Raw genomic sequence first — 16047 nt, forward strand, 5'->3', positions numbered from 1 at the left:
AGCTCGGGGGGATACCCTCTCCCCTAGCATGCAGTGAAAGCGTCTTATTAGAGCGAGGTAGTGTTCCAAAGTTTGATTCAGGGTTGGGAAAGGCGAGTAAGTTTTATTTCCATAAATCTTCTTTTGACCGTCGTTCGCCTCCTTTGATTCAAAATGTTTTCCTCTCCTTACCCCTCTGCCGCTGTAAAAGTCATTGCCGCGTTTCTTTAGGAGCTTGCAACCAGACGTAAGCCCGTCGCTATATCGTTTCCTTGAATTTATTTGGTTAGGTTTCATTTTCGCGCCAAGGTCGATGGGCTGTCAAATTTTAACCCCAGTGCCAAAATTGGTTAACCTTTCCCCAGATCTTCCACAACGCAGACAAAATAAGTTGCAAGTCAGCAATAAAATTTGACGAACCTCTTCCCCAAACAAGTAAATAAATACAGTAAGTAAACCAATCGTTCACAACGAAAAAATAACAACCCATGGCCCAATCAAATCAAACTAGGTATCGTGCACCGCCTCCCAAATGCGCACGCAATATTTGAAGCAGCGTGGGAGAAAAGAGTAGCGTTTGTGAAGTTTCAGAAATTGTCACAACCCCTGCGTTTCGGAACCACTGCTTCTTCAACAGCTAGGTTTTGAATTGATTGTTTGTACTCTTTTAATACGCTCGGGGTCCTTTTTCACCGCTTGAGTCGGCTGCGACTGCTCTTCCTCGATAGCTTCTCCGTAGTCTATCGAGCGCATTTAACAGCCATTTGAGCAAACTGATCGTGTCTGCTATTACGTTGCAAATAGTAACAATATTTTTTTTATGATCTCTAATTTCCGTACATATTCAGATTCTTAAGGCTTAAGCGAGACTAATCAAAGAAAAAAGCGAAAGATAAAGATCCTGTTTGTTGCCGTGATTCACGACGGTGACTTCCTTTTCCATGGCATAAACATGGTGCTCCTAATTTTCTGAAGTCCAAGCACGTCTATACTGTATTCCTCCCGCAGAAAATTGTCAGACTCGCTTTTCCAAAAAAATCCGTTACGAGTTTCTTTAAAATGTTTTGCTATCAAAACAGAAGAATTCTTCTTTCCACAGTCTTTCGACACATTGGACATTCTTGCATTCGGTCTCCACACAGTTGACATGCGCCGTGACCACATAAGAATATAAGGTTTTTCTTTCGATCCATGCAAACAGGACACAGCGTCTTAGGAGAAAAATAATTAAATAGATAAATAAATTAAAAAACAAGCAGCGATTAGAATTTACATGCGTAGATTTACCAGAAATATGCGAAACAAACAAGACGCAGTCAATCTCTTTTCTGGAGCTTTCGTTATCCATGTTCTGCGCAAAAGATGTCGGAAGCTCCGGAAAAACCAAAATGTTTCTAACAACTGAATGACTGGCAGAACAGACAGCATGCAAATACAAAAGAAAACAAGCGTCTGCGCAAACTTTTAACGGTTTGAATCAGAACCTTGAGACCAATGCTGCTGACCAAAAGGATCGCGCTTCTAGGAGAGATTGATTCGCAACCCGTACCAAGCGCGGGAAAAGTCACGTGGGTCAGATCACGCGCCTGATCGAAGTTATATTCATCTATGTGATTGGCTGAAAATCGAAGCAGAAAATTACAAATCACCTGTTCTTTCATGTCTTGGAGTTGTTGCTGCAATTGAGTGAATTCTTGTTGATTAATCTCAGGTTTACCACTTGATTTTGTTTGTGTCGCGGGTGCGGCTACAGTAAAACAAAAAAGAACACAGTTAAGAAAAAAGAACATTTGTAAGATCATCCTATAGAGAAGAAGCGCAGATGGTCAATATTGAGAAAGCGGAAAAAATGGTCAAAAGAATGGGAGGATCGAGGGACACATAAAAAGGAAAATATTTTCATGATAAGACATTGAGGAATCTAAAACCAGAGACCGACACTAAACAGAACTTAAGTTTTAAATTTTTGTAGCATCTTTTGACCGGACATACCAGCCTTTTCCAGCTACCTGGAAGGTGATCCTAATCACGCAAGTATTACGACCTTAGCAAGATTCATCTCCCATGTAAATTCTGATTTAACGTTTTACGGGTCTCTGTCTTTCGATTTTCAATGGATAACACAACGCTTAGATCACCAGTTTGACCCAACGTGTTCTCCCTGGATTATCGAACACAGTGGTTTACTTTGCACAACACCCTACAAAGATGAACAGCAAACTGAACAACTGTACCAACCTTTTCCACCACAGCACACAATAAACGGTATAGACTCTTCGATTTGGTTTCGGCATTGCACACATTTCTTCATCAATACAGCACAATCTAAAGAAACAATTACACTGCATCAAAACGAGCAGCTTCAAATACCTACGTCTTTTGTCCACTCGGTTAAAAACTTGGCGTATGAAAGGATCCCTAAAATAGCATTAGGGGTACACCTTTTATAAAATGTTACCGGAAAGGTTAGTTGCACATTAAGCTTTCTAGAGTCTTTCTGCGCAGGACTCGGGACAATATTGCCCCTACAGAGAAGGAAATACGATATATAACCATTTTAAGCCTTAACGACAAGAAGAGACAAACATTCCAATGTAAAAAAAAATTATTATAATGAATAATAATAATAAAATAATACTCACTTTCACAGGCCACCATGTGTCCACAGGGTTTAAACAGTGCTCTTGCAACCTTTTCTGAACAGACGAGACACTCTTCGATCTAAAATAACACGGCAAGTAACAAAGTATTACAAGAGCACGGGAAAGTCCTGGGACGCTTTTCGCTTGAGTATCGTAAGACCAAATCTAAGTAATCACCACGGCCAACCAGAATACACAAAGAATAGCAAATGAGAACTTAAAGTAGAAAAAAACTAAGCAAACTGCCTAAAGCGTGGGAAAACGCGGGTTTCTCAGACGCAGTAGGTATCACTGTTGGATCTGATTGGTCGAGAGGATGACTCGTGATTTGTAGACCATTCACATAGCCAATAAAACAAACCCAATCTTCAATTCCTGATTACCACCATTTTTCTCTCAGTCACGTACAAGTAGCGCCACGTCATTGCGTGACATCGACGGCATTCTCTCAGTGCAACGCTAGTGTGACAAACCAGACAGCGAAGTTTGTAGATACCTTAGTTCTTGACTGGACAGTCTCCTTACACATAAGACACTTCTTCACACGCGGAGAACACAGCGAACAAGTAGCCACGTGACCACACGGCCCGAACAGCATGTCACGCTTCATGTCTGAACACACCATACATTCGTCTAGTCCTTCGTTCTCATCGACGTCCGCCAGTATGGTAGCGTTTGCATTGTTCTTTTGATTGCTACTGTTAAAAATGATGATAGATAAAAGAATGAAAAACGACTTTGTCTAAGAAATGACTCGTTCCCTTGAAAAAAAACCAACAAAAAACCAAGTTCCCATTCTTTAGGTGTTTGTTTCATTAGACCACTCATGCTCCATATTTTGGTTCCGTTCTTACCTGGACCGTTCTTTATGACATTTAGCCAAAGCTTTGCAGAGATGAGGATCAGGACAGAGATCCAAAGGAGTTTGTCCCTTTTTGTTCTTTACATTCAGATCGGCTCCATTAGCGGCCAGGAAGAGGGCGATTGATGCACTGCTCTTTTTATCGGCACCTTGTGTTCCCAAACCCATAAGAAGCTAGAAATGGAAAAGAAAGAATTACTTCCATCACACGATGTACAAATACAGTGGTACATGTCGAACATCTATTTATTAGAAGTAACGCCTCCTCGTCTACTTCCCCCGAAAGGCCACATGGTCAGCTCCGAATCGGCAAATTTTCCAAATACCACCGATGGATCTAATCATTCCATACAAAACCTGAGAAGCTAATAAATAATTTGCTCTCGTTAACTTTCGCACAAACTTCGTGCTCGCCGAAAAGAATCAAGAAAAGATCACTTGACCTCAAAAAAAAATATAAATTTCCTTTCCCATATTTAGGAATATTCCTCCAGTATCACTGTGTTAGTAATTCAAATCAGCCTTTTTGACCTTCCCATACTAAAAAAGCACCGTGGTGATTGCTGAAGATGCTTTAACAGCCTGTTTCATGGGCAAGATGAGACAAGACTGCTATGCAACGTTGAACCCTATCTAAAAATAAATTGAAGAAATTCAAAAAAGATAGAACTTTTGGAAAGAGCGTTCAGATGCTTTGAACAAGCATTCTTTGAGGTCCTCCATGTAGCAGGAAAAATTACACGTGTTACCTTGCCGACATCTTGCATATCCTGTAGCTGTCGTAGTTGTGACAGCGTGTGGTGTCTGAGAGACTCATGGAGGGGAGTGTCGCCGTCCTTGTCTTGGACATCCAACTTGGCACTTTCACGTACAAGAAGCTATCGTAAACAAAAGGCGTCGTACAAATTAACCTGGCTTCTCGGTTACGTTGAAGTTGTAGGGAAATCCACACAAAAAGGTGAGTTATGAACTGTCAGAGTACCAAATATGGAACAGCAAAGATTGGCCAATAAACGAAATAAGTAATAGTTTGACGCGCAGGTGATCTAACAATCAACAAAAGACCTTCGCGAGTAAGATGCGACGAGAGAAATTACAGAAAAGAAGCATGAAAAATTTTCAACAAGTCATTGGAGACTGAGGGAAAATGCAGTTGTACTGGTCTATATCGTAAAATACATAAATTTGTACATGATACGGCAACATGACGAAGTTAATGAATTAACACTGACTCTTCTCATTGCAAACCAAAAGTCTACTGGTCGATATGATCCCCATTATTAGTTGAGTGACACTAACATAACCTTATTTTCAAACCACTGACTACAACCAAATAAAAAAGAACAAATACATATAAACAGATGGCCTACTGTACGTTAGTTTCGTCCACTTGTTCTGGCCTTTTTCTCTCTCCTTCGATTTCCGTTTTAAAGAGAAAAGACAATACTTAACTCAACTGCGATAAGTTTACTTTTATTTCGTACTTACTCTGACAATCTGCGTATGCTGCCTTTCCACAGCCAAGTGGAGCGGCGTTTGAAGGTTCGTATTCTGAATATCTTTGTTTGCTTTTGCCTACAAACATAAAGAAAGGAAAATAGACTTAACCTTTGCTAAATATTTGGTACTTGTGAATGCCAGGAAACACCCAACGCCGAGTAATACTTACTTAAACCGTTGACCCGTGAGAGTGATTAGCATTTAATTTCTCCTTACAGTACCACCCCTGAATCACATATTAGAGTCACGAGAATAGAAATAAATTATCGCCAACTCAAGAACCTCTTGATTGTTAAACAAATTCTCCTTGTACTTGTAAGTACCATAGGAAATGTACGCCTCTCTCTCACAGATTTTCGTACCACAGGTCACTGTAGCAAGTTATATAGCACTAGCCCTCAGGGCTGAAGAACCCTAGTCGAGGAAAGTGCGGTTAGGAATATCGGCCTGCTTATGGTGCCTGTTACCGTTAAACAACCTAATTCGTCAAAAACTAAGCACAACAGGTAATTGTAAACAGTTGTATATCTAAACAAAGAGAGAAAAAATCTGACTCCCCACGAGGATATCGAATCCCACGCCTTTAGATGCTCACTTACTGAGCTACAGTGACCAATGACAGGCATTCTGTATACTGCGGGGATCAGCAATTCCTATAGCTTAGTGTTAGTAAATCGAGGACTATTTTAAATCAAGAAAATATAAACCGAACGAACCTGTTTGACAAGCAGCTCAGCGACTTCCACGTGATTGTTGAGTGCGGCCAGATGAAGAGCCGTGTACCCATCATCCTTCTTCTCATTGACAATCCAAGGACGTGGGAGCTTGGTAAGGAGGATACGCATTGCACTACAAACATTTAAAATTAAGAATAAACACGAGGAACACATAACAAGTAGATTCATTTTAAGTTGTCCCAGGATCTTCTGCAGGAAGAGGTTTGTAGCTGAGATAATGCGGTTTAAACTGTAAAGTTCGTCGTCTAATGTCGATCGTCTTTGTACTTCTCAGGTATTTAATCCTTTAATCCCCAACATCTGCTTGATAATTCTCCCCTCCAGCTCCTACACATTTCTTTACAAATTAATTACGAGAATTTGGTGTTAGATCAAGATGACAACTTCCACCCTACAAGTTTGAGTGTTTTCATTGCTAGCATTTTACAGCAAGCAGAGTGTTCTCTGTTTGCTGTGTAATGTACGGTATGCATATTATAGGGAGAAGTAGCATGTTAAACACTTCTGGGAGCTACGCGGTTAAATAAACATCACATGTCTTATCGTAGGGGTACTCTCCCTTGTGGTCAAAATTTTCGTTTTTGTACGTCGAGAAAGCCCGAGACATGTTGAATTTACCTTGGGCACGCCACGACTTTCCCGTGCTTGCCCCCCGCCTCCCCACTTCACGTTCTCATTGGTTAATCGCACTAGCTGCTACGCAGCGATTGGCTCGAGAAAAAGCCATTTCAGTTTACCTTGGGTTCCCACGTAGGGCAGCATGGTGCAGAGCATTGAAGCCATTATTATTAGCCACTGTCACGTCAGCGTTAGCTTCTAAAAGCATCGTGACCATATCGTCACGCTTTTTAGAGATGGCATCGTGTAACGGCGTGTCTCCTTCGGTATCCTAACGTTGAAGAAAATTTAAAAGTTTCAGAAAAAGCTGGCTTATTAGATACTATAGATAATTTAATTTAAATTGAACAATAAAATGAAACTCCATGCCAACAATTAGTGTTTGACAGAAATATTTTTTAACTTAAAAAGAAGAGTAATTCACGTTACCTGAGAGACGCTTCAAATTTCAGAGTTCTAAACGCGTTTTACACTGGAATTAAGTTACAGTCGCTTTATCAAGATCACAATTTGTCACCACAAAAAGATTTAACAGTTCCGTTTCACTATCTACTTCCATTTTACTTCTATCAACAACTACGCTAAGTAATTAATTGTTTTACCAAGGGCTTTGAATACTATGGCTCATGTAACATGAGAACATCAAAACTTCCTTCACCTGCAGGCTGGGGTGACACTCTAAAGCAAGAAGACTCTTCACCACCCCTGTGTGTCCTTTATTGACAGCCACATGCAGGGGTGACTGACGGCGTTTATTTCGCGCGTTCATGTCACTTCCGGCACGGACCAGCTGCTCCACGACTGCCGCCTCATCTCCAAACGCCGCGTGGTGGATTGCACGGTCACCATCTTTGTCCTGACATTGACAAGAAAAATCATTTAACCCTTTAACTCCCATGAGTAGCCAAGACAGAATTTCCCCTTACAATATCTAAACAATATCAAACAGAAAAGTGTAAAGAATGAAGAAAAATATCAATAATGGAACAAGTAATTGATCTAATACCAATTCTCCCAGGTATCATCATAAGAATCAAACGGCAGACAGTAAGGAGAATTACTAGTGAGATCTTGGGAGTAAAAGGTTTAACCCTTTACTCCCAGGCATCCACATTTATATTCTCCATACTGTTCTCTATACATTTCCTACGGTACTGACAAGGAGAATTTGTTTACCAATCAAGAGCTCCTCAAGCCGGCGATCATTTCCTTTATTCTCATGACCTTAATGCTTGATTCAGCAGGATAATTTTGGGAGAAAATAGATGCTAGTCATTTTCAGGGGCCGAAGGGTTCACCATTAAGTAATAAAAGGGATGGTTATCGCAATAATTTAGATATCAAATCTTCTTTAGACAACAACAGAGCTGACGTTACAGAAAGTTGTTTTTCTCGTCTTCTTCTCATGAATAAATAAAAGAAAGAGATGGTGAAGTTTAAGCTCGATAATCGTTTTCTCCTCTTGACGAAAAACATCTCAGTGTTAATGATCTCTCTTACTCTGTCTACTCACACGAAACTTGACATTAATTCAGATACATTTACATTGAATTTACCTCGGCCTCCAGGTCAACATCAAATCTTATGAGAACTCTGACTGTATCCTCGTGACCATTCTGACTAGCAGCTTGGAGTGCTGTGTGCCCAGCAAATACGCCATTAACCTGATCATAAGCCACAAAGAGGGCATTACACAATAATGGCAAGATCAACATCAAATATCTTATGAGAGAAGAAAAACAAGACCCAACAGACAAGTGGCCGAGAAATTAGAAAACAAACAGCTATGAGATATTGCCTTTGCGTGCTAACCTTCTCATGTCCGTACCCTTTTTAAATTTAAAAGTCCTTAGATCTAATCAACAAAGAAATTTAAGTGAATACGAAAGCGATCTTCGCATTAATGAAGACTACTATAGCAGTAGTGAAAATATGGCCTGAAAAAAAAATAAGGCCTATACAGGATTTAAACCTATGACCACAGTGATACCGGTGCAGTGCTCTACCAACTGAGCTAAAAAGCCAACTGAGAGCTGATTACTGTTGGTTCCAAATAAGCCCGTGAAGCCCTCTGCCCTCCAGTCACCCAAGATCAACCATTTGATATTGGAAAATTTAAAAGGTTCTTACATTGGCATCCTCTTTGAGCAGAAGCTCTTCAACTCTTTGAGAGTCCCCATTGGCGGCAGCCTTGACTAGTTCCTCTACCGCATCGCCTGGTACATGTGTCTCAAACAGCTTCTTCAAAAGGGCTGATAACCTCTCAGCTACAAGATGAAGAGCATTTTAAACCCTAAGTGCCATGAACATTGATCACGCACAGTTATCTCCAAACTTGCATAACAGCCAACAATTTCTGGAGTTGATTTACATTCTAGTCAACCTTATACATCCTTTATCATACCCTATAGAGCAGTTTTCAATTGAAATGAAAACCAAAGTAATCATAAACACCAATCATAACAACGGTTTACGTCATCATTAGACAATGAGCACTCAAAGTAAGAATATGCAAATTACTAGTGAGGTAGGAAATGACAAAGCGACCAGGAAATGACAAAGGGATTGGTTTAAATTTTTGTTTTGCCTCTGATTGGTTTGGAGGATGGTGCAAGTTCTTTGGACCAATCACAGAGTAATGCAAAGCCAAAGCAATCCCGGATGACACTCAATTGCAATTTACTCTGCCTTTTAGCAAAAATTAGAATTAAAATTTTGGTTTCTCTTTCTCCTTTAGATAACTTTTGTTACAGAAGTGTAAATTTATGTGTTAGGAAATTAGGCTTGGGTTCCTATCCATAAAAAGGCATTTTTGCAGATCACAAGAAAAGACACACGTTACCACTAACACATGCAATGAGCCCTTTCACTACCACGAGCAACCAAGACAGAATTTCTCCTCACAATTTCATTACAATATCAAGCAGACAAGTGATGAGAATAAAGAAAAATATCAATTGGGAGATTAACAAGTTGATCCAATACCAAATTCTCTGAATTAACATCATAAGCAATGTATGGCAAACAGTTAGGAGAATCAGAGAATTACTACTGAGATCTTGGGGGTGAAAGAGTTAATACCTCCAGCTGATGCCCCCAGGGAAGAAGAGTCAGTTGTGGATGCCACTTTCGTGACAAGTATTGGATTATAGGTCCACGATGTTCCACAGATCTCTACCTACAAAACAACAAAAAACACAGTTCAATAAAAATATTTATGCTGGTAGCTAAAACCTTTCTGCTGCCTAACAGTAACTAACCTTCAGGTCATTGTCATGGTAAATCTGCTGCACTCTGCCAACCTTGCCAAGAGTCTGGAATGTGAAAAAGAGAGATTCAGTATGATTAATTAAATGTCGCTTGAGTTTGTCTAATATCACCAAACAATGCAAGATGCCCCTCACCAATCAAAATACAAATGACAATTTTACCAATATTAATGAACCAAGTCACAAATGGAAGTTAGGTGCCCAAGGGGTCTAGGGGGCTGCAACTCCAGTCGCACCCCTAGGTACTAGAACACCCAACTGGCCTGCACCAAGCCCCATGAGTACCCATCACACTAGAGCCAAATGACTCAGTGGAGGAAATGTAAGTATATAAATGAATCAAAAAATGAAACAAATAAATAGACATAAGCCTGCAGCTGGGGTTGGGGGGATGCAGAGATCAGCTATTCTCAAGGACAACAATGCCACGCTATAGAAAAGCGAACACAGTGCTAGCACATGGTAAAACAACACATGCACTGGGGTATACTGCTGAACAAGGACAGCCCCAGTGCCCCAACAACCACAGTACTGCTGCGAATGCTACAGAATGCAACAAACACAGCATGAAAGCTGACAGCTGGCCAAGACACAAACCAAACACCTGAAAACAATATTGACCATGGATATTTGCTCCAAGTTGTTAACTATGTTAATTCCATTTATTAATATATTAAAAAGTTGTGAGAGTAACAATAACTCACAGGTAGCATTGCCTCTGCCCACTCGCCATGTCCTCTCTGTAACATCTTAACCTTGTCAACATCACTGCTTATCTGCACCAAGTCACCAACAACAAACTGAGAGGATGACCCTGCTCCTGTTGTGGTGGCACCAGACCCTAACACTGCACTGGGTCCAGAAGCAGTGGGAGATGAAGGTGTAGTGGTAGAGAGAGATATTGTACTGTCTAAAGTCTCAGAGGTACTGATCACTTTGGTCAAAATTGCTGGGTTAAATGTCCATCTACAAAATAAGTTGTAAAAAGTCTGTCATTGCATGACAGAAACAATGGAACAAGGGACGGTTCATATTATGTTTACAGCATTTTCCAAATTCATCACCAAAATTCTGCCGTCCTTTTACTTCCTAATCATGTAAATCACATTTCTTACACTAAATTGTGATTACAAGCTATCTTTCTGAGACAAAAAACCTCCTTGTAAAATAAATCACCTTTTCCTTCACTCCGATTAAAAGTCATCATGATGGCAATTATAAAAACTTTAATGTATAAAATAACTGAAAAACTACAGACACCTTAATCAGTCAAAAATCTATTGCTAATTTTACCCATAGAAATTGAGGGTTACTTTCTATAAGCAGTTAATAATTCTGGCCACACTTTCTATGGGTTTCCTGGCATAATAACCCACTTGGGATGTTGGGAGAACATTTAAAAGGTTCCCCACAACATCTGGTAAACTGATAGAAATTGTGGTCTATTGCTGAACAATCAAATTTCAAACTGATTCAACAACAGTTGCTTTTCATTTTGCACTGTAGTTCACACAATCTTTTATCCAGTGATAAAAAAAGTGTTTTACCTGTTGCCTGTAGGATATAAGACCATAATATCATGATCCTCATCAATTCCAACCACTGTTCCTGGAGTTGTGAGAGTCTGCCAAAAAATGCAAGAAAGGGAACTAAGGAGAAATACACCAACACATCATACCCTGGCATGACATTCATTTATTTATCAATCATCACTGTCCATCTAGTCCAATAAATATAACTGCAAAGCATACATCCATGCTTAAGTGTGCAAAGTGTAGATTACCATTAAAACTATTCTTGAACTGACTGTAGACTAAAATAGAGAAATTTTTCAGGATTGAACTTTTCCCATTACCTCATACATTCCATCTGTCCAGCCTCCATGCCCATGCTGCAATGATTGCACAATCTCAAGATCCAAGTCAACAGTGACTTGATCTCCAATCTGTAATCCCTGACCTGTCGCACGACTTGCTGGTCTGGTATCACCTGAGTACAATGATAGAGATCGATAAACAGGCTGACTCACACAATATGATTTGTGGACCTCATTTTTCACTGGAACCTACATCATGTCTCACCAAAGGCCAGTTCATGATATTGACAAGAAATTTTCTTCAAGATTCTTTTCTGACTTCATACTAAACCCTTGCAGTAACAGATTTCCTTGATTTGGACCAACTGAGAATAACTCAGGCATTTGGCCCTCTATATCAATTCACAGTGTTTGCTCACTATCCAGAAATATCTTTTACCACCAAACTGCAAGGAAAAACTTAAAAAAAAGAGAGGGGTATAAGGGGAGAGTTTTGACCCAGTCTGGACCAGAATCCCATTCAGTGGTAGAAGATTTACACTCACTGTATGAACTGCCTAGCTCATATGTTAGATTTTTTAAAAATATATAAAATAAAACCCTTAACCCTTTAACTCCTAAGAGTGATTGGCATCTAATTTCTCCTTATAATGTCACCCATGAACCAAACATTAAGGTCATAAGAATAAAGGAAATGATCAACTACTAAAGAACTCTTGACTGTTAAACAAATTCTCCTGTTCAGAACCTTAAGACATGTATAGAGAGCAGTATGGAGAATATGCATACTGATGATAGGATGTAAAGGGTTCATAATTCAGACAGAAATACCTAATAATGGCAGGTGATCCCTGTAAAATGTTCCTCCTTTGGCATCACTTATTACTTTGAGGTCAGCCTGGAGAGGGAGAAATGAAATCACTGTTGAAAGGGTGCTGACAGCTAGTTTACATGAAATAAAGTAGTAGCACTTTGTTACAACTAAGGAATTAGCAAACCAGTGCACATTTAAATTACATCAAATTACATACCATGCCTTCAAATCCAAGTCTGTACAAATTCTTTGCTCCATTGTCCCATAAGATGTAAGCAGCACTGCGAGGGCTCGACGTACTCCAATCTTGGACTTCTGTTACTTTTCCACGGCGACCAGGACCACCTAGATAAGGAAAGCACATTTCACATCAGTTAAGAGTACATGTAGTGGGACAATACACTTTAACCCTTTAACTCCCAAGATCTGATTGTTAATTCTCCCCTCTAGCTGCTGCATATTTCCTTGTAAATTAGTTACGAGAATTTGGTGTTAGATCAAGAAAACAACTTCTACCAGACACATTTGAGTATTCTCATTACTTGTTTCCTGGATACTACATGGATATTGTAGGGGGAAGTTACTTGTTAATCACTTCTAGGGGTTAAGGGGTTAATACATAGTTTTGGGAGAGTTAAGGTGGTATTTAATGTACCCTTGATTCTTCCAATGGATATTTATGGTTCTCAAGACAAAATCCCCAAGTGGCATTAGTTCTGGCTAAAACATACTTTTCTTGCTGGGATTTTTTTGGTTCAAAGGCCTACATTACCCTACCACTTGCCTCAGCAGAAACTGATATCGTTTCTAAGTTTCCTCAACTGAACAATATGCTTAGCTTTTTGCATTTATACAGTCAAGCACCCTGAAATCCTATGTGTTAATCTAACAAAGGAGACTTCAGTAGTAGTTGTACACCAGGTTAGGTTTAGCCTGTGCATTAATTTGTATCATAGCATTCTTTGAATTGGCCTATACACTTATGTACTCTTGCATACAACGGTTGACAGTTACACACATAAAATTTTTTACCGTCTTGATCTTCCCACTGCCAATCAACTCCACGAACAACCCTAGCACCTGGAAATATCCCTCTGGCAGTTATTTTTTTGCTTTTTCTCCTTGCTTCACAAAGTACTCTAGGAATAAGCATAGAGAGACAATAACATCAATTACCTGGGCTTTCTGCGATGATTAAGCGCAAAAGAAATCTGGATTGTATTTGTTTCACTTTCAACTATTGCATAATATGTTCACTTTGTGTTCTCATGACAAGTATCTCCTTGTATTATGTTCTTTTCAACAAGTTAGCTGTAGGGATACACTTGGTTTTGGTTTTATAACATCAGACAAAAAGCAAACTTACAAAAACCAGCTTAACATGAAATCACCTCTTTAAGAAGTTTTTTACATGCATGTGCTTGATAATTTACCTGATGTAGTTTAAAATGAACTTCAGATCACCAAGATTTCAAACTAATTTGAATTACTTTTATTAATTTGTCTTTGTTCCACTTACAATGCTATTGTGATTGTCTTGGAACAGAGAAAATTTCAAATTGAACCAGGAGGAAATCAGTATAAGTGCAATAACAAAAATTTTTACCTATACTACTATACTACCAACAGACTTAAAGTTTGAAAATTATCCAAGACAACATGACATCGTACCTCTCCGAATTAGGTCCACAAACCCGGTAGAACTGATGCCGCAAGTGATGTTTGTCTCCATGGTAACACACACTACACAAGTCATAGTTTTGACAGTCAGCACATTTCCACCTCATCCCATATATAGGTTGCATGCGACAGCCTTCGCACATACTGCCTTCATGTTTTATACCTGAAACAAAAATTTGACTGTCTGAACCATTCAACACCTATCATACATGTCACAGAAAACTATAATTATAGCAAAATTCTCAAACATGACTCATTATCAGCAGATTGATTCTTGCTCCAACAGGACCATGAATGTATTATGCTTGTAACTCAACATTGACATAGGACAGTCTATATGAGAGATCAAGAATTGCGAGATTGGAGTGCACCATTTATTCTCTATGTTATAAAGCTTGTAACTCAACATTGACATAGGACAGTCTACACAAGAGATCAAGAATTGCGAGATTGGAGTGCACCATTTATGCTCTATGTTATAAATAAACATTCTGATGTGAAAAGATGCACCCTGTTAAACTATCAGGTTCAGTATCTTCTGGGAAAAAGTCTACTGCAAGGCTATCAACAAAGGGTTAGAATGTATAAAACCTGTCAGGGCTGAGTTCACTATATGTTAAAGGTGAAGATATTGATTGCTGTCACAAGACACTTGTCTGTGCATTACACTGCTATGGGTGATTTCTCCAACACTTCAAAAGCTAGTTACAGCCCTGAACTGCCATGTATTTATTTAGGAAGAAGTTTGAATAATCAACATTTCCCTCCTTAACTTTTATTATAGTTTTGATTGATTGTTAACATGACTTCATGTCATCCTATTGTCTGAAACTCATGCAAGTTTGTGACTGTCAAATCAGAAAATTGCTCCAAAGGTCATACAATTGTTATAATCCCTCACATGATTACTGCTAAACTCCCTCCTTTTCCCATTCTGAAAATACAACCAAACATGATTTGGTTCCTTCCTTTTTCCCTGAGCCATTATACTGCCTTGTGAAATTTACTCTTTGAGTTGTTGGGCATTTAATTACATTTTTTGTTTTTATCACACTACCACGCTAGAATTTCCCAGGTGAAAGGATAAATAAATTTTGTAAGGTTGTCACCTAAGTCTGGCTAAGAGGTTATGCTTTAAGTCTGTCCTACACTTGTGATAGAAGTACTTTCTCTATGACGACAATTTTGTTTGAATGAGCCAATACTTTAAAAATTAGAAGTTAGACACCTCTTTTCAAACAGACGGGGAACTTCAGGGATATTTCGAGCTGTAAAATTTTGACATAAATGGAATAAAGCAGATTAACGCTTTAATATGAATTACAGTGGAAACCTGACACAAATCTGGAAATAAAACAAAAAAACTCCCAAACGTGCTGTAGATACTAAACGCCGACAGGAACGCTTTCACAAAAAGAGGTGGGAAGTTTAACTAATAGAATATGAGAGAGAAAACAGCTGGACCATTCTTAAACACTTCATAATAAAAGGATAGCAGAGCTAACAAAAAAACTTCAACCCTAATGAAAGGATGACAACATTTATCTAGCAGTCCATGATCGGATTAGCCAAGATATGTAGCGAAAGCCGGTTCCAAAAAATCAGTTTGCGACTTGTGAATGAAAATGAAAATAAAATGATATCACGATTGCAATAATTTAACGAGAATTTTACATTTATTTCCACTAAAGTTTAATGTAGTTGGAGTTTACCACCATGTATAAAATCGAAAACTTACCAGTTGGGCTACTGTCTAGAATTCTCAAGTCATAAATGCCTGAACATCGATAATTCGCGGCGGTCCCGTTGTCCCAAACAACCACAACTTCTTGGTTACTTTCAAAGTTTCGCACCGTTCCGACATGACCTTCGCCTCCATCTTGTTTTCCCCATCTCCAGTCGGGTCCTCTTACAACTCTATAGCCTACGTATTCCATTTAACGCTCGTAAATACCGAATATGCGAGGTAAAATGGCCACATGAATCAGTCATCTTCCTTACGAATTGTTCTTGTAATATTGTGCGTGTTTTTGGTACCCAGTACTTCATCGGTCAACCTCGATTTCGTGAAACTTCCTGTGGACCTGAAGGCCTTTATTTACAACCAGGCTAACTTACAACATTTTAATT

At 39.1% G+C, this 16047-nt stretch overlaps 1 protein-coding gene across 2 annotated transcripts; it reads right to left on the reverse strand.

Moving 5' to 3' along the window:
* Window positions 1–241: 241 nt before the first annotated feature.
* On the reverse strand, window positions 242–15946 carry LOC131792673 (E3 ubiquitin-protein ligase MIB1). 2 transcript variants are annotated; one of them, XM_059110083.2, is made up of 23 exons: window positions 15656–15946; window positions 13909–14080; window positions 13270–13376; window positions 12455–12582; window positions 12255–12321; window positions 11463–11596; window positions 11155–11231; window positions 10312–10573; window positions 9599–9652; window positions 9420–9516; window positions 8469–8605; window positions 7895–8002; window positions 6997–7194; window positions 6458–6609; window positions 5700–5832; window positions 4972–5058; window positions 4233–4361; window positions 3476–3657; window positions 3118–3316; window positions 2622–2700; window positions 2218–2304; window positions 1629–1726; window positions 242–1190 (listed from the first exon to the last, which is right to left on the reverse strand). In XM_059110083.2, the coding sequence occupies exons 1-23, from the start codon at window positions 15852–15854 to the stop codon at window positions 1050–1052; spliced, it is 3027 nt and encodes a 1008-aa protein (XP_058966066.1). In that variant the 5' UTR covers window positions 15855–15946; the 3' UTR covers window positions 242–1049. The 2 variants fall into 2 exon arrangements, with proteins under 2 accessions (XP_058966066.1, XP_058966065.1); XM_059110082.2 differs by having other exon boundaries at window positions 3118–3319; window positions 15656–15945.
* Window positions 15947–16047: the final 101 nt, after the last annotated feature.

The sequence above is a fragment of the Pocillopora verrucosa genome, chromosome 2 (genome assembly GCF_036669915.1).
Source record: "Pocillopora verrucosa isolate sample1 chromosome 2, ASM3666991v2, whole genome shotgun sequence".
Taxonomy (NCBI): domain Eukaryota; kingdom Metazoa; phylum Cnidaria; class Anthozoa; order Scleractinia; family Pocilloporidae; genus Pocillopora; species Pocillopora verrucosa.

What these genes read in the sequence shown, in the direction of transcription:
- LOC131792673 (XM_059110082.2), bottom strand. Translation starts at nt 15,854, where the DNA reads ATGGAATACGTAGGCTATAGAGTTGTAAGAGGACCCGACTGGAGATGG. An exon ending in TGTGGACCTAATTCGGAGAG is followed by an intron (nt 13,377 to 13,908) that starts GTACGATGTCAT and finishes GCTTATTCCTAG; the next exon opens with AGTACTTTGTGAAGCAAGGA. An exon ending in GCCCTACGTGGGAACCCAAG is followed by an intron (nt 5,833 to 6,457) that starts GTAAACTGAAAT and finishes AAATGTTTGTAG; the next exon opens with TGCAATGCGTATCCTCCTTA.